Source organism: Podarcis tiliguerta (genome assembly GCF_965153285.1).
Source record: "Podarcis tiliguerta genome assembly, chromosome: 10".
In the NCBI taxonomy this organism is placed as follows: Eukaryota; Metazoa; Chordata; class Lepidosauria; order Squamata; family Lacertidae; genus Podarcis; species Podarcis tiliguerta.
The window spans coordinates 68,507,388-68,526,603 of NC_139543.1; the positions used below are offsets into that span (position 1 = coordinate 68,507,388).

General features: G+C 45.8%; 1 protein-coding gene and 1 long non-coding RNA gene across 2 annotated transcripts in view; both read left to right on the forward strand.

Moving 5' to 3' along the window:
- The window catches only part of LOC310659308, a 182,760-nt gene that overhangs the window by 54,689 nt on the left and 108,855 nt on the right, over positions 1–19,216 (forward strand). The window lies entirely within an intron of this gene.
- The window catches only part of IL15RA (interleukin 15 receptor subunit alpha), a 39,691-nt gene continuing 26,231 nt past the window's right edge, over positions 5,757–19,216 (forward strand). The window contains exon 1 of the mRNA XM_083402371.1: positions 5,757–5,920. Within this exon, the coding sequence (XP_083258497.1) occupies positions 5,809–5,920 (112 nt within the window). The 5' untranslated portion in view covers positions 5,757–5,808. The remainder of the gene's footprint in view (positions 5,921–19,216) is intronic.

A 19,216-nucleotide genomic window follows, 5' to 3' on the forward strand; every position in this document is an offset into this window, starting at 1 on the left:
TTTCAAGGTTCACATAACTCCATACCCTCCAACATATCTCTGGTGAAAACAGGAGCATCTTACAGAAAAGTGGGACATTTCTGGATCAGAAATCAGGATAGCTTCTGTAAATCCGGGACTGTCCCTGGAAAATAAGGGTTTGGCAGTGGTGGTCACCAACTTGGAGGGCTTTAAAAAAGGATTCAATATACCGTATTTTTTGCTCTATAAGACTCACTTTTCCCCTCCTAAAAAGTAAGGGGAAATCTGTGTGCGTCTTATGGAGCGAATGCAGGCTGCGCAGCTATCCCAGAAGCCAGAACAGCAAGAGGGATTGCTGCTTTCACTGCAATCTGAGATTCAGAATATTTTTTTTCTTGTTTTCCCTCTCCAAAAACTAGGTGCGTCTTGTGGTCTGGTGCGTCTTATAGAGAGAAAAATACGGTACTTGAAGAAGATGCTGACGAATGCTCAGCTGAAAAGCTTGTATTACAATAAATAACAGCTGCTTGCTTGGCTGTCACCAGAAGCCATTGAACCCTCAATGCTGACCTATATGAAATGTGGCTGAATCATATCTGGACCATGGCACTAATGGATAAACTGACTGGATAATTATATGAAGAATAACTAAACAAGGAGACATTTTCCCAAACACACAGTCTGACTTATTGCATATGCTTATTGTACAAAAAAGGATGATTACTGACCACACAGCAAACTGTAGACCTTTATTTAACATTTCTTAACAGGGTGACTCTCAAGTCATGACCTTTCTGGTAATCTTTGACAAAGGCCCCCATTATATTTTTCTGGAGAAGCTGGTAAACTGAGGGCTGGGTGGGGTAACTGTTAGGTGGGTTTGTAGCTGGTTGGCTGATTGAAATATACTCGGAGTCGAGAGTGGATTTCATGCTCTTTATTCAGCTCATAGTGGTGAGGAGGAATGGAAGTTCCCCCAGAATGTCGGCTTTATATACATTATTTACACAATGGGCCCCACGTGATTGGCTAATTCCGGGATTCACCTGCAGGCCAATCAGGTTGCGGATTCACTTCTACCAGGAGCTGGATTGGGTGGCTCCTGTGGACCAATCAAGACTGCTGCATTCTGAACCCTATTGTTCTAGGACCAATCAGACTGCTGCCTTTTGGATCCTATTCAACTCAGTATATAACACTGATTGAATAATAATCATAATAATGTTGTTATTTATACCCCGCTCATCTGCCTGGGTGGCTGAACCCAAAGAGTTTCCATTATGGTTCCTTATCATCCTGGGGATCTTAAATCTTACTATACAACATTCTTCTTATAACCCTAGGCCTGTTTAATACTTTAAAGTACCTTCTTAATTATCTGGAGTTGGGTATATTTAGCCTGGATAAGAGGAGATATGAGAGTGGCTGGGGAAACTCAGCCAGATGGGCAGGATATAAATAATTTATTATTATTATTATTATTATTATTATTATTATTATTATATCTTCAAATGGCTGCCACATGGAAGATGGAGAAAACTTGAGTTCCGCCACTCCAGAAGGTTAGACCCTGACAAGAGGATTCAAATTATAGGAAGGACTATTCCGAATGGACATTAGGAATAACTTTCGGGTGGTAAGAGCTGTTTGACAGAGGTTTTTATGCAGAGGCTAGACAGCCACCTCTCAGGGATATTTTAGCTGTGATTTATGCTTTGACTTTTGGGGGTAGCTTCTACGGTTCTTTTTCAGTTCAAACTGGCTTTCAGGGGCCTGGAGTTAGGGAGAGCCAAGGTGCCGTCAATCATCATAACTGAGCCTTTACGCTTGCACAAAATGTTTATGATTTATTTCAGGAACTGACACGGCTTTTCATGTCAGCACAAAAAAAAATCGAACACAGCTGCTGCTGTTTCCCCCCCAGAAATGTCACTCCATTTGCAAGCAGAGATTTAAAGCCAGTCTTCTTCCAATTTGGTCAATGCCTGTTCTGGCTGGGAGATACTGGAGTTGTAGAACAAAACATCTGGAGGATATAACGTTTGCAAAGGCTAGTTTAAGCCAAAGAGCAGGCGCGTTAGCTTGTTTCCTTAAAAAGTCCCCAATGTGCCTTCATAGGAAGAATCTCAGGGAGGTTCCGTTGCAACCAAAATCTGAATTCTCAAAAGCTGCTGTTTTCCCAGAAATCAGCTGCCCTGAGCAAAACTCGCCAGATCTCAACAGGCCTATTCGCAAGCATCGTCAAACATGATTCCAGGGAGTTCCCCATTCACTCAGGACACTGGAATTTCTAGAATGATTCTCTTCTCCCATTGCTCCCCATTTCCCATTGCAATGAAGCTCTCCTGGAGAAGATCAACTGATACTGTGTGGTCCAGAAGCCCACTCTGATATTGTGTGGTCCAGAAGCCCACTCTGATATTGTGTGGTCCAGAAGCCCACTCTGATATTGTGTGGTCCAGAAGACCACTCTGATATTGTGTGGTCCAGAAAACCACTCTGATATTGTGTGGTCCAGAAGACCACACACGGCACAATATCCAGGGAGGCCTCTCCTTCCCAGTTCGAAACCATCTCCCAGATAAATGGTTGGGATGGAGGACAGAGATGGAGGTACCTAGCAGGCCACCGTAGCCGGCCAGGGCTGGCGATCCATCAGAGAAAAGGCAAAGCTCTCCCGGTCTGGCAAAAAGCTTTAGATCTGTGGTTTGCTCTGATTATCTCCCGCTTGGACTACTGCAATGTGCTCTGTGTGGGGCTACCTTTGAAGGTGACCCAGAAATGACAACTAATCCAGAATGTGGCAGCTAGACTGGTGACTGGGAGCGGCCACCAAGACCACATAACACCGCTCTTGAAAGACCTACAATGGCTCCCAGTACATTTCCGAGCACAATTCAAAGTGTTGGTACTGACCATGAAAGCCCTAAATGGCCTCAAAGGCCCAGTATACCTGAAGGAGCATCTCCATCCCCTTCGTTCAACCCAGACACAGAGGTCCAGCTCTGAGGGCCTTCTGGCGGTTCCCTCCCTGCGAATAGCCAAGTATTAAAATACAGTGGTCCGTTAAACATGAAAAGCTTCCCTAAACAGGGCTGCCTTCAGATGTCTTCTAAAAGTCTGGTAGTTGTTCTTCTCTTTGACATCTGGTGAGAGGGCGTTCCACAGGGCGGGTGCCACCACAGAGAAGGCCCTCTGCCTGGTTCCTTGTAACTTGGTTTCTTGCAGGGAGGGAACCGCCAGAAGGCCCTCGGCGCTGGACCTCAGTGTCCAGGCAGAACGAAGGGGGTGGAGACGCTCCTCCAGGTCCTTCAGGAAGTCTTGACTTATCTGACCCATCTCAGCCATACTCTGCCCTTGCTTTCCACCATCACGGAGTATTTATTAACCGGACTGGGATGTGCCATGGAACCCTCCACAAATCCTAAAATGGTTGGATGACGCCTTTTACGCCTCCTTCCAGCAACTCCTGCAGCCCAGCTGGTGCCAAACATCTTGCTCTGCTATGCTTTGGACCACATCAGCCAGGCTGAGATGGGGGTCTTGTCGTCTGGGCAGCCCAGGACCTCCAGACACACTGCCCAGGCTTGTGCCCCAGGGAGGTCACTTTGGTCACCCCCGGAAGTGTACTCCATTGTCTTTGAAAATTTATCTCCCAGACACACAGACTATGTGATAAGGACAACTGTGACTTTAAAGAAGAATCGGAACCTTTTGCAGAGTTATTAAAGAAACAACAGGACGCCAGTAGCGCTGTGGGTTAAACCACAGAGCCTAGGACTTGCTGATCAGAAGGTCAGCAGTTCGAATCCCTGCGACGGGGTGAGCTCCTGTTGCTCGGTCCCTGCTCCTGCCAACCTAGCAGTTCAAAAGCACGAAGTGCAAGTAAATAAATAGGTACCGCTCTGGCGGGATGGTATGCGGCGTTTCCATGCGCTGCTCTGGTTCTCCAGAAGCGGCTTAGTCCTGCTGGCCACATGACCCGGAAGCTGTACGCCGGCTCCCTCGGCCAATAAAGCGAGATGAGCGCCGCAACTCCAGAGTCGGCCACAACTGGACCTAACGGTCAGGGGTCCCTTTACCTTTAAAGAAACAACAAAATGAACTGGACTCCTTGGCAGGTTTTGAATAAAGATACACAAACTTTTTATGTGGTGTAGTGGTGTAGTGGTTAAGAGCAGTAGTCTTGTAATCTGGGTAACTGGGCTCGATTCCCTGCTCTTCCACATGCAGCTGCTGGGTGACCTTGGGCCAGTCACACTTCTCTGAAGTCTCTCAGCCCCACTCGCCTCACAGAGTGTTTGTTGTGGGGGAGGAAGGGAAAGGAGAATGTTAGCCGCTTTGAGACTCCTTAAAGGGAGTGAAAGGCGGGATATCAAATCCAAACTCTTCTTCTTCTTCTTCTATTGGTAATATTTAGATAGATAAATTAAGGATTTTTACAATTTTATAATAAGCAGAGAATAACATTTCTAATATTTATTTATTTTTAAAGAAAATTTATCTCCCAGGTCCTGTGACCACCCACTACACCACGCCTAGGGCTGTATTCTATGTTAGCCCTTCTCAGAGTAGATCCACTGAATTGGTTTTTTTTTTTAAAAAAAAAACCAACTAACTTAGGCCCATTAATTTCAATAGGTCCATTCTGAATAGTTGGGATACAAGCCCTGCAGTTCTCCCAGGGTTGGTTTGCTTCCTGGGCACTCTGCACGTGCTCAGAAGCCCTTGATATTATAGAGTTGGAAGGAACCCCTAGGGTCATCTTGTCAAATCCCCTGCAATGCTGGAATCTCAATTAGCTCATCCATCCTCTCCGTCTCCCAAGCCCCATGCAATCATCGGCTTTCCCTCCCACAGGCACTCTGCTCATGCTCAGGAACCCCTTCACCTTGGCAGGAAGAAATGCACACAGCTGATCTCCACTCCCACAGGAGTGCTATACTACTGCATATCATTCCTCCTGAGCACTCCGCATCTGCTCAGGAACCCCTTGATATTAGAGAACCAAAGCACTGTACAGTTGGAATGGGACATCAAGAGGTCATCTAGTCCAACCTCCTGTTATGCAGGAGTCTCAACTAAAGCAGCCATGGCAGGTGGCCATTCAATCTCTCCATCTATCTTCTGAGCCCCTCCTAGGACTGCCTTTCCTACTGGGCACTCTGCACGTGCTCAGGAACTCCTATCTCCCTGAATTAATTGCCTTTTCTCCCGGGCACTCTGCACGTGCTCAGAAACTCCTATCCCCTTGGCATGAAGGAACGCCGATCTCTCTCCCGTCTCCTCAACTTTCGGTTCCTGCAGGGGCGCCATAGTGCGTACGATCCCTGAATTAACTGCCTTTTCTCCCGGGCACTCTGCACGTGCTCAGGAACTCCTATCTCCTTGGCAGGAAGGGAACGCCGATCTCCATCCCGTCTACTCAACTCTCGGTTCCTGCGGCGGCGGCGCCATACTGCGCGCGATCTCTTCCCCGCCCCATCCCCTGAATTAATTGCCTTTTCTCCCGGGCACTCTGCACGTGCTTAGGGGGTACACATCGGCGAGGGGAGCGGACCGGGCGGGCCCCTTTCCCCTGGGGAAGCAGCCCTCCTTCTCCTCACCCCGCTCCCACGAACCTTGAGACCTTTCCGGGCCCAGCCCCCTCTCCAGGGAGAGAAAGCGCGCAACCCGGCAGCTGGCAATTCCGCGGAAAGGGAAAGCGAAAGGGAAAGTTGCTCCCGCGGCGCATTCCAAGCCAACATGGGTGTCTATCTGCATCGGCCTTCCTTCGGCCGGCCGCCGGGCGCATAAAGGCGGCGGGCGCCGAGAAGCGCGGATCCTCCGTGCGCCCCCCGCCGCTCCATGGCCCCGCGCAGGCTGCTGCTGCTCCTGCTGGTGGCGTGGCTGCTGGCCGCCTGGGGGCCGCTCTCGGCTCCCGCCGCTGCAAGACGCGGCCCTACCGAGCTCCAGAAAGGTACCTAGCGCTGGCTCCTCCTCCTCCTGCTGCGCCCTTTCCGCGCAGCACTTGAACCCAGAGCCGCCTGGCGCTCCCTAGCCCCTGCGCCTTGCAGATCGCGGCAGGCGGCGAAAGGGAGGGAGCGGCGAGAGCGGACTACCTCGCGGGGGTGTCGTGGGCCTTTTCTCCCAGCTGCGGGGTGACCCCTCCCGGCAGGGCGCGACGGACAGGTGTGCCTACCTGCAGGTAACACCTGGCGAGGAGGGGACCACATCTGCACTGCTTTATATGTACAGATGTGGGGCATAGCTGTCAACTTTCCCCTTTTTTAAAGGGAAATTCACTTATTCCGCTTAGGATTCCCCGCAAGAAAAGGGGAAAGTTGACGGCTGTGATGTGGACCTGTTGTAAATTGGCTTGCCCATGGCACCTGTCAATCAAGGGAGGGATGGTCGCAGTGGACTACCTCGCAGGGGTGTCGGGAGACCCCCTCTCTGAGGCTCAGGGCGTCACCTTGCCGCCAGGTGTGTGAGCCCTGGAATACATTGCACAGGGAGGGAAGCATAGCTACCTCTGATAGACCTTATTGATGCAGAGAGGCGGTGGGCTACATTGCAGGGTTGTCGCTAATAAGGCTCTTTTCACCACCAACCACAGCCCTGTGAAGCTTGCAGCCCCAGAAATAATAATAATAATAATTAACTCCACCCAGCTGATTGCAGGGCCTGGCGGTTTTTCTCAGCTATCAAACCTACTCTCAGCAGCATTCCTCTCTCTCACCCCCCCCTCACTTTACCCTCCCCCCCCCCGCCCCGATCCTGAACCGTAGCTATAACAGACATGGGTGCAGTGCAGCAAAATATATTTGAATTTATTTATTCTTTGCCTGCGTCCCATACTCAGTTTGTCCTGGCAAATGGCATTTAAAAACGCACGGGTTTGCAATCCGTTTGCAGTCAAACTGGCACACTCAGCAGCCATTGATAAAATTATGCCAAGTCACATTGTCATAATTCACTTTGCAAGCGGGCCTCACTGCAGGCGGGTTGTTGGCTACAGTTGGGTTGTGGTTTTTTGAAAGTTTTACTTTCTGAATATTCCCTGGAAAGCATAATCTTCTTGCCCTACAAAAGCCTCACTCAAATACTTCGATTTTTTAGTCTACTGCTGTTTTTAAGTGTTCAAGAGTCTTAAATCATAGCTGTTAATTTTGCTTCTTGATCTTTTTATCTTTCTTTCGGTAAACTTTTTCGAGGTTCCTTTATGTCATGGGTAGGCAAACTAAGGCCCGGGGGCCGGATGAGGCCCAATCGCCTTCTAAATCCGGCCCGTGGGCGGTCCGGGAATCAGCGTGTTTTTACATGAGTAGAATGTGTCCTTTCATTCAAAATGCATCTCTGGGCCTAAGTTTTAACTTATATATATTTAAACTGTTGCTATATCTGTACTGTCCCTGTGATACCTAATTGCAAATTCAAATGTATCCCTGTCGTGTTTTATGACTTCCTTGATATTGTGTGTGGGCTGGAACTGGTCTGTGACCGAAATAATAAAATTCATTCATGCATCTCTGGGTTAGTTGTGGGGCCTGCCTGGTGTTTTTACATGAGTAGAATGTGTGCTTTGATTTAAAATGCATCTCTGGGTCATTTGTGGGGCCTGCCTGGTGTTTTTACAGGATTAGAATGTCTGCTTTTATTTAAAGTGCATCTCTGGGTTATTTGTGAGGCATAGGAATTCATTCTCCCTCCCACCCCCCAAAAATATATAGTCCGGCCCCCCACAAGCTCTGAGGGACAGTGGACCGGCCCCCTGCTGAAAAAGTTTGCTGACCCCTGGTTTATGTGTTACAATCAAGTGGTGTATAAGTTTTTATGACACCAACAAGCAAACAAACAAATAAGAAAGGCTTTGCTGCATTTGCTTCAGCACCAATTTTTGTGTCCTTTCAGTGGCCTGACCAAAGCAGCGTTGGACTAGACTGTTTTTCAGTGTCCTCTGCCCCTCCTGCTTGCAATTTAGTTATGGTAATACCAGGCTACCTCTGAGTGTTTGCCAAAATCCCAAAGCTTTCGGCCTCTCTTGCGGAGATACTGCTTCTATACAGGGGCTGGTGAAATTAATCCAGAACAGCCTTTCTTGCAGGGGTGTGCAGTCTGTTTTTAAACCTTGCATTCCTTGAAGGCTCATCTGCGGCAGCTGGTGGACAGGTCTGAAGGATGGAGCCAGAGCAAAAAAAATTGTGGGAACGATTTCTTTTCTCCTTCTTCCACTCTTCCCGTATTGCAGGGGGTTGGACTTTGTAGACTCAGTAGCGGGAAATATGGGTGTATTATCTATGATATTGTTTAAGGTGCTTACCTAACAACTTTGGCTGTGTTTGATTTCACCACAAAATCAATACCATAAAGCACACAGACCTAAGGGAAGGGGCTGGCAGGTGAAGACCTTGGTTCTCAAACACCTTGGCACTCAAATTACCATATTTTTTGCTCTATAAGACTCACTTTTTCCCTCCTAAAAAGTAAAGGGAAATGTGTGTGCGTCTTATGGAGCGAATGCAGGCTGCACAGCTATCCCAGAAGCCAGAACAGCAAGAGGGATTGCTGCTTTCACTGCGCAGCGATCCCTCTTGCTGTTCTGGCTTCTGAGATTCAGAATATTTTTTTCTTGTTTTCCTCCTCCAAAACTAGGTGCGTCTTGTGGTCTGGTGCATCTTATAGAGCGAAAAATACGGTACTTGGAACTTTTTTCGGAAGCCGAATATCCTCCGTTTTGAGTCCCACACTTTGAATGTTACGCTGAGGTCTGTCTATTTTTGCGTTTTTGTTTTTGCGGCTTTTTTTGTGTGTGTGGCTGTGTGGAACCCAGTTCGGCTATCGACTGATTGATTGATTGATTGATTGTGTGAATGCAGTACAGTGGTACCTCGGGTTAAGTACTTAATTCGTTCCGGAGGTCCATTCTCAACCTGAAACTGTTCTTAACCTGAAGCACCACTTTAGCTAATGGGGCCTCCTGCTGCTGCCACGCCGCGGGAGTCCAATTTCTGTTCTTATCCTGAAGCAAAGTTCTTAACCTGAAGCACTATTTCTGGGTTAGCGGAGTGTGTAACCTGAAGCGTATGTAACCTGAGGTACCACTGTACATTGTTTATTGCTTTCATTTAATGGTCAATAGTCTCGTTAGATAGTAAAATCCATGTTAAATTGCTATTTTAGGGGTTGTTTTCGGATGTCTGGAACGGATTTCTCCATTTTGCATTGCTTTCTATGGGAAAGCGTGCCTTGGTTTTGGAACGCTTTGGTTTTGGAACAGACTCCCGGAACGGATTAAGTTTGAGAACCGAGGTACCACTGTAGTTTGCATTCCAACACTCTGAGGTTGAGAGAATTCTATTGTTTAAGGCGCTGGCCTAACAACTTTGCCTGTGTTTGATTTCACCACAAAATCAATACCGTAAGGCAGACAGACCTAAGGGAAGAGATCTATTTGCATTCTAACACTCTGAAGTTGAGAGAATTCCGCCAGCCGCCAATCAGGGCAAAGTTCCAGGTGCTGTTTTTGGTGCATAAAGTCTTGGAATAACCCAAAAGATCATCTCTCCCCCCTTATATACTCAGTAGACCCCTGCGCTCTGCAGGTGAGGTCTTCCAGGAAGTCTTTTCCACACAATGTCGGAACGGAATGCGTCCCCGCGGGATGTTTTTCCTGTTAAACATTAGACAGGCGTCCTTTGGGTGCCGGCTGAATATCTTCCTCTTTGTGCCTCACTCCAGTCTTCATCCGTGGTTAATATTTTAAAAGATGCTTATCGGTTGTTGTCAGACGACGTTGGGCTCCTTGGGGAGCCCAGCTGTTTCAGAGTGTTGGACTCAAAAGGTAGTGGATTTCCCCTTTATTGGTGGCTTCTAGACAGAGTCTGGGCGGCTGTCAATCTGGAATTCTTGAGCTGTGATTCTTGCCTTGCAGAGAGTTGGACTAGATTACCGTATTTTTCGCTCTATAAGACGCACCAGACCATAAGACTCACCTAGTTTTTGGAGGAGGAAAACAAGAAAAAAAATATTCTGAATCTCAGAAGCCAGAACAACAAGAGGGATCGCTGCGCAGTGAAAGCAGCGATCCCTCTTGCTGTTCTGGCTTCTGGGATAGCTGCGCAGCCTGCCATAAGACGCACACACATTTCCCCTTACTTTTTAGGAGGGAAAAGTGAGTCTTATAGAGCAAAAAATCTCCTTCCAACTACAGTGGTACCTCGGGTTAAGTGCTTAATTCGTTCCAGAGGTCCGTTCTTAACCTGAAACTGTTCTCTTTTTTTAAATAACTTTTTTATTCAAAATTTAAACAAAACATATTATCCAGAAACATATCATCCTTATTCCCCCCCCCCATTTTTCCTCCCTCCCCCCACAGAACCCACCCACCCCCACCCCTCAACTACCCTCGGTTCCAGTCTTTGATTTCTCTAAAAATGCTGTTTTCTGCATGTTACACAGTTGTATGGATCCTCAAACTATTTAGCTGATTATTATCAATAAAAAGTTTGTGAATGTTTATTCAAAACCAGCCAAGGAGTCCAGTTCGCTTTGTTGTGTCTTCAAATACTTTGTAAAGGGTTCCCATTCATCTTTAAAGTCACAGTTATCCTTGTCCCAACCTGAAACTGTTCTTAACCTGAAGCACCACTTTAGCTAAGGGAGCCTCCTGCTGCTGTCACGCCACCGGAGCACGATTTCTGTTCTCATCCTGAAGCAAAGTTCTTAACCCCAGTCTGTAACCTGAAGCGTCCGTAACCTGAAGTATCTGTAACCCGAGGTACCACTGTATACGGTTCTATGCTTCTACACAAACCTAATAATAAGGAAATAATAATCATAATCATAATAATAAAGTTATTATTTATACCCCGCCCATCTGGCTGGGTTTCCCCAGCCAATCTGGGTGGCTTCCAGCAAAATATTAAAATACCTTCAGGTGTCTTATAGAAGTCAGATACAGTGGTACCTCGGGTTACAGACGCTTCAGGTTACAGAAATAGTACCTCGCCTTAAGAAGTTTGCTACAGGATGAGAACAGAAATTGTGCTCCGGCGGAGCGGTGGCAGCGGGAGACCCCATTAGCTAAAGTGGTGCTTCAGGTTAAGAACAGTTTCAGGTTAAGAACGGACCTCCAGAATGAATTAAGTTCTTAACCCGAGGTACCACAGTAGTTGTTTATTTTCTTTACATCTGATGGGAGGGCGCCACTACTAAGAAGGCCCTCTGCCTGGTTCCCTGTAACCTCACTTCTCGCAGAGAGGGAACCGCCAGAAGGCCCTTGGAGCTGGACCTCAATGTCCAGGCTGAACTATGGGGGTGGAGACGCTCCTTCAGGTCTACTGGACTGAGGTCGTTTAGGGCATGGGTAGGCAAACTAAGGCCCGGTGGCTGGATCCGGCTCAATCGCCTTCTAAATCTGGCCTGCGGACGGTCCGGGAATCAGCGTGTTTTTACATGAGTAGAATGTGTCCTTTTCTTTAAAATGCATCTCTGGGTGATTGGTGGGGCCTGCCTGGTGTTTTCACATGAGTAGAAGTGTGCTTTTATTTAAAATGCATCTCTGGGTTATTTATGGGGCATAGGAATTCATTCATATTTTTTCCCCAAAATATAGTCCGGCCCCCCACAAGGTCTGAGGGACAGTGGACCGGCCCCCTGCTGAAAATGTTTGCTGACCCCTGGTTTAGGGCTTTTAAATGTCAGCACCAACACTTTGAACACCCAAAACGGAGCATGTTCAGCTTCCCAAAAAAAGTTCGCAAACCAGAACACTTACTTCTGGGTTTGCAGCGTTTGGGTTCCAAGTTGTTTGAGTACCAAGGTTACCCCTATATTCTTAACATACTAGCTTTCTTGAAATGTGGCTTAGATTCACGGGGGAATCCCTCGTCCAGATCTTGCCCTCTGGAGCACAGAAAACAAACACCCTCCATCATCTACACACAACAGCCCTTCCGATATCTGAAGATGGCTTGATCGTTGCATCTCCAGCATAAAGATTTTGCATCCCTTCCTGGGTTGGAAGGGCTGCTCAGAAAAAAGTTGCACAGTGCTGTTTTCTCGTTTTCCCCGAAGCTTGTTCATTTCCTCGAACAAAATCTGGGCTGCATTAATAGGAGTATAGCATCTAGATCAAGGGAAGTAATAGTGCCACTGTATTCTGCTCTGGTCAGACCTCACCTGGAGTACTGTGTCCAGTTCTGGGCACCACAGTTCAAGAAGGACACTGACAAACTGGAACGTGTCCAGAGGATGGCAACCAAAATGGTCAAAGGCCTGGAACGGCTAAGGGAGCTGGGCATGTTTAGCCTGGAGAAGAGGAGGTTAAGGGGTGATATGATAGCCATGTTCAAATATATAAAAGGATGTCACATAGAGGAGGGAGAAAGGTTGTTTTCTGCTGCTCCAGAGAAGCGGACACGGAGCAATGGATTCAAACTACAAGAAAGAAGATTCCACCTAAAGATTAGGAAGAACTTCCTCACAGTAAGAGCTGTTCGACAGTGGAATTTGCTGCCAAGGAGTGTGGTGGAGTCTCCTTCTTTGGAGGTCTTAAACAGAGGCTTGACAACCATATGTCCGGAGTGCTCTGATGGTGTTTCCTGCTTGGCAGGGGGTTGGACTCGATGGCCCTTGTGGTCTATGATTCTATGATTCTATAAATGCATGCCTCTGTTCTTCAGAAACTTACTTCCTCTTCCCAAATTATTTAGACTCTTCCCGCCCTTTCCCGTCATCACCCCTGTTCACCCCCAACTCTCTATGGGTTCCCCCCTCCAAAGTTGTGTCCACACATTTTGTACATGGGTCTCTGTTTCCCCTTTTTGTCCCTTCCTCTCAAGTAGAACTTCCCCGTCCACCATAACTTCTGCAAACCAGCAGGAACTTGTTTGTTTTTTAAATATTTTTTATTGATCAATTTCCACATAACAAATTATCAAACCTTATAATCACATACATTATTCCCCCCCCTTTCCTCCCCCCACCAAGGACTTCCCTCAGTTCCTCTCCCTGATTTCTCCTCACATATTTTCTCTGCATATTATAAAATTCTGCATATCCTTACAGTGTCATAGCAATGACAAACCTAGACAGCATCTTAAAAAGCAAAGACATCACCTTGCCAACAAAGGTCCGTATAGTTAAAGCTGTGGTTTTCCCAGTAGTGATGTATGGAAGTGAGAGCTGGACCATAAAGAAGGCTGATCGCCGAAGAATTTATGCTTTTGAATTATGGTGCTGGAGGAGACTCTTGAGAGTCCCATGGACTGCAAGAAGATCAAACCTATCCATTCTGAAGGAAATCAGCCCTGAGTGCTCACTGGAAGGACAGATCCTGAAGCTGAGGCTCCAAGACTTTGGCCACCTCATGAGAAGAGAGGACTCCCTGGAAAAGACCCTGATGTTGGGAAAGATGGAGGGCACAAGGAGAAGGGGACGACAGAGGACGAGATGGTTGGACAGCGTTCTCGAAGCTACCAGCATGAGTTTGACCAAACTGAGGGAGGCTGTGGAAGGCAGGAGGGCCTGGCGTGCTCTGGTCCATGGGGTCACGAAGAGTCGGACACGACTAAACGACGAAACAACAACATATCCTTACATATCTATCCATCATGTTATCAACCAATGAATTTGTGTATGTTTATTCAAAACCTGCCAAGGAGTCCGGTTCATTTTGTTCTCTTTTTAAATAGTTTGTAAAAGTTCCCATTCCTCCCTGAAGTCACAATTGTCCTTGTCTCGCAATTTGTAAGTCAGTTTGGCCAGCTCTGCATAATTTCTCTTGCCGTTGTTCTTTCGTGCTGCTGTTGTAGCATACATAAATAAATTCTTTGTTTTCCTTGGCAGGTTTTGCCCTACAATCCCTAACAAAAATACTTCTCAAACCAGCAGGAATTTGTTTAACCTGTGCATGTGCCATATCTACTTGAAAGTGATAAGGCAGAACTTAATTTTCAAAACTCTTACATTATATTTGTTGGCTGCGTTTAGATTGACTGTTGCTGAAGGACGGAATAGGAGTTCACACTTTCGCCTTCATATCTTCAGAAGAGTTGACTCATTTGACCTTGTGGCTGGTGTTTTTGGAGTACAGTGGTACCCCGCAAGAAGAATGCCTCGCAAGACGGAAAAGCCGCTAGACGAAAGGGTTTTCCGTTTTTCGATGCGCTTCGCAGGACGAATTTCCCTATGGGCTTGCTTCGCAAGACGAAAATGTCTTGCGAGTTTTGAGATTTTTTTTCCGCTCCCCACCCCCTTTTTCTAAGCCGCTAAACCGCTAATAGCCTTTTAGCAGCTAATCCGCTAATCCCTTAAGCCACTAATAGCCGCTAATAGCCGCTAATCCACTAAGCCGCTAATAGGGTTGCTTCGCAAGACGAAAAAACCGCTAGACGAAGAGACTCGCAGAACGAATTAATTTCGTCTTGCGAGGCACCACTGTATATTAACAACCAAACTCGTTCCCACCAGATTTAACTTTATTGGTACTGGTTATATACCGCAGTCCACTATTACCAAGAACAAGAATCTTGTTTTCTAGTCTGACTTCAGATTAAACCTCTCGTGTGTTTTCCGATGTCATATCCAACCACATGGATCTAGAATAGAAAGTCGCCACCTGACGCTTGCTTTTGTTTCGTAAAATAATTTGACTGCTTAATAACATTTAAAAGGGGGAGGGAACCGTGTAACAATTCCAATTTGCACTAAACAGAAGTTTTTTTAAAGGGCATGTCGCTCTCAGCCAAGAAACCTGTGGTCTCTTCTGGACATGTGCAGAAGGATTTCCTTCCAAGAAAACAGGTGTTTTTCTGATATACCAGATTTGCACAAAAAAGTAGGGGGTGACGCAGGCCGCCAGTTGGATGAGAAGGTTGTTGTGTGGATGCCAGAGATGCACACATCCACACACACACAAAGGGAGACACAAGCAGCTTCAAATCCTCACTGAATTCCAGTGTGGATGTGAGGCACAGAACTACAGTTCCCAGAATTCCCTGGGGAAAGGGGTTGATTTTTCAGCATGGTTTGTAGCTCTGGGAGGGGACCAGGGGTCTCCTTATAACTCTCAGCAACCTTGTTGTTGTTTAGTCGTTTAGTCATGTCCGACTCTTCGTGACCCCATGGACCAGAGCACGCCAGGCACTTCTGTCTTCCACTGCCACCCGCAGTTTGGTCAGGTTCATGTTTGTAGCTTCGAGAACACTGTCTAACCATCTCATCCTCTGTCGTCCCCTTCTCCTTGTGCCCTCCATCATTCCCAACATCAGGGTCTTTTCCAGGGAGTCTTCTCTTTTCATGAGGTGGCCAAAGTATTGGAGCCTCAGCTTCAGGATCTGTCCTTCCAGTGAGCACTCAGGGCTGATTTCCTTCAAAATGGATCGGTTTGATCTTCTTGCAGTCCATGGGACTCTCAAGAGTCTCCTCCAGTACCATAGTTCAAAAGCATCCATTCTTTGGCGATCAGCCTTCTTTATGATCCAGCTCTCACTTCCATACATCACTACTGGGAAAACCATAGCTTTAACTATACAGACCTTTGTTGGCAAGGTGATGTCTCTGCTTTTTAAGATGCTGTCTAGGTTTGTCATTGCTTTTCTCCCAAGGAGTAGGCGTCTTTTAATTTTGTGACTGCTGTCACCATCTGCAGTGATCATGGAGCCCAAGAAAGTAAAATCTCTCACTGCCTCCATTTCTTCCCCTTCTGTTTGCCAGTGGGACCAGTGGCCATGATCTTCGTTTTTTTGATGTTGAGCTTCAGACCATATTTTGCGCTCTCCTCTTTCATTCCCCCTCATTAAAAGGTTCTTTAATTCCTCCTCACTTTCTGCCATCAAGGTTGTATCATCTGCATATCTGAGGTTGTTGATATTTCTTCCAGCGATCTTAATTCCGGCTTGGGATTCATCCAGCCCAGCCTTTCGCATGATGAATTCTGCATATAAGTTAAATAAGCAGGGGGACAATATACAGCCTTGCCGTACTCCTTTCCCAATTTTGAACCAATCAGTTGTTCCATATCCAGTTCTAACTGTAGCTTCTTGTCCCACATAGAGATTTCTCAGGAGACAGATGAGGTGATCAGGCACTCCCATTTCTTTAAGAACTTGCCATAGTTTGCTGTGGTCAACACAGTCAAAGGCTTTTGCATTGTCACTCAGCAACCTTAACAAACCATAATACCTAGGATTCTTTGTGTGAGAGCGGGGGGAAGCCGTGGCTGTTTAAAGCGGCATGAAACTGCTTTAAGTCTACAGTGCAAACAGTACTCAGTACTGAGCTTTAGCGACTCGGTTTGAGGCAGTTTCTTAGACCATGTTCCTTTAGCTTTTTTTAAAAAAAAAATTACAGTTGTTTTTAGTAGTAGTATTGAGATGACCAGCCAGAAGGAAACGGCTCTTATTTTTGGCCTACTTTTGTTGAAGGAAATTGTGCAATGAGGTTTTCCATTCACCGAAATAAAAAAAGGAAGAAAGAACACACTGTAACAATGGGGGGGGGGGGAATGTAAGAATAAAACAGAAGCAAAAGTAAAAACCAGTGGAAATTCCTTAAAGTACAATGAGAAATCATTGTCAGAGGGAGGCATGTCTCACCGGGAGTAGCAGCTGTGGAAAAGGCCTACTGAGCCGTAGGAATTTCGGGGAAGGAGTTTGAAAATGTAATTTGCATTGCACTAGAAACTGATATCTGGATGAATACTGTTGTATCCTCAATGAAATTGTCTTTTTTAAAGCCAGGTGGGTTGCTATCGCTATATCTAGCAGCAGGAGTAAATTCCGTAGTTTAGCCATTGCATATTCGTTCATTAAGATATTTCTCGCTTCACCCAAAATGCTTGCAGAGCAGTTTGCGACAGAATAAGGCAGCTGTGTAAGAAGCGAGAAGGTTAAAAATAATCGCGTGTCGAGACCCTGTGACCCCACAGTTCCCTAGGGAGTGAATAACTGGACACGGCAGCAGCATACAGTGGCGCCTTGGTTCTCAAATGCCTTGGAACTCAAACAATTTTGAACCCAAACACTGCAAACCTGGAAGTAAGTGTTCCGGTTTGCGAATTTTTTCTGAAAGTCGAATGTGCTCCGCTTTGAGTGTTATGCTTCTGTTTTGAGTGTTATGCTGAGGTCTGTCTGTTTCTGCTGTTTATTTTGTGTTTTTGTTTTTGCAGCTCTTTTTGTTTTATTTTTGTGACACTGTGGAACCCAGTTCAGCTCCTGGTTGATTGATTGATTGATTGATTGATTGTGTAATTGCAGTACAGTGGTACCTCAGGTTACATACACTTCAGGTTACATACGCTTCAGGTTACAGACTCCACTAACCCAGAAGTAGTATTTCGGGTTAAGAACTTTGCTTCAGGATGAGAACACAAATCGTGCGGCAGCAGCGGGAGGCCCCATTAGCTAAAGTGATACCTCAGGTTAAGAACAGTTTCAAGTTAAGAACGGAACTCCAGAACGAATTAAGTTCTTAACCCGAGGTACAACTGTACATTGTTGTACATTGTTGATGGTGTTTCCTGCTTGGCAGGGGGTTGGACTCGATGGCCCTTGTGGTCTCTTCCAACTCTATGATTCTTCTTCTTCTTCTTCTTCTTCTTCTTCTTCTTCTTCTTCTTCTTCTATTTATTTTCAGGGGCTGCCTCAACATTGTGCATGACCTCTAATCAAAAGGGGGAGGTCACAATTCCACTCTGTTTCATTCCAAGATGTTTCTGCCTTGGAGAGATCCCAGATTTATTTCCCCCCAATGCTTTCCTTCAACCTTTCCGGAAACAGCTGTCTGACCTTTTCCTGAAAGTAGTAAAGGAAAACCATTGAGGTTATCACCCAGATGTGAGCAGCTGCAGTTGCTGAACCAGATGACTTCCATTTGCAATACAGTGGTACCTTGGTTGACAGACGCTTCAGGTTACAGACTCCGCTAACCCAGAAATAGTACCTCAGGTTAAGAACTTTGCTTCAGGATGAGAACAGAAATCGTGCTCCGGCAGCAGCGGGAGGCCCCATTAGCTAAAGTGGTACCTCAGGTTAAGAACAGTTTCAGGTTAAGAACGGACCTCCAGAACGAATTAAGTACTTAACCCAAGGTACCACTGTATAGCAAGCCCTTTGTCTCTCTTCTATTTTTTTAAAAAAATGATATTTATTAAAAGTTTAATAGTTACAAAAAGAAAAAGAAAAAAGAAAAAAAGAAACAATGAAAATTTAACCAACAGTACAACAAAAATAAAAAGAAAGAACAATACCACAAAACAACAAGAAAAAATTAATACATTTAAAAACACATCCAATTTTCATTTCATTATCTTTCATAGGCTTGTTTCCTCAACTTCCTCACACCTCCCTTTTTTGTATTCTAGTTCAAATTAGCTAATTCAACAAATCCTTTCCCTCTTTTCCACTTTAGCACATTAACAATTAATATTCATATAACTATTAATAACACTTCTGCTAAAACCATGGAATTTCATTCCAGTATTCTTCTAACATTCATTAATTTTGCAATATTTCTGTAAATATACTTTAAATTTTTTCCAATCTTCTTCCATCGACTCTTCTCCCTGGTCTCGGATTCTGCCAGTCATTTCCGCCATCTCCTGTTTCGATGTCTCTCTTCTAACCCAATGTCCCTGATCAGATATGGTACAGTCCTCTCCCCACCTTGAGCCACCATAAACATTCTCTCAGCACCGGGTGGAAACTTAGTGGCTTCTTCCAGGCACTTAATGGATTAGGATTATTTTGCTTTTTGTTGATGTGGGTTTTGCTGCTGTTTTGTTGGGTTTGTTTTATAAGATATCGTTGGGCTTCCTCCTTTTCTCCCTGCTGATTTTGTGCTATTTTATGCTTTTAAAAGTTTGGGAGCGCCACATGTGTCAGCAGCCTAATAAATAATAAATAGTAATAATAATAATAATAATAATAATAATAATAATAATGATAATAATTTTTATTTATACCCCGCCCTCCCCAGCCAAGGCCGGGCTCATAGTAAATAAATAAAAAATAATTTGCCCAGTTTTCTGCAGAATAAAGGTAAAGGACCCCTGACAGTTAAGTCCAGTCACAAACAACTCTGGGGCTGAGGCGCTCATCTCACTTTACCGGCTGAGGGAGCTGACAATTTGTCCGCAGACAATTTTTCCGGGTCATGTGGCCAGTATGACTAAGCCACTTCTGGTGAAACCAGAGCAGCGCATGGAAACGCCATTTACCTTCCCGCCGGAGTGGTACCTATTTATCTACCTGCACTTTGACGTGCTTTCGAA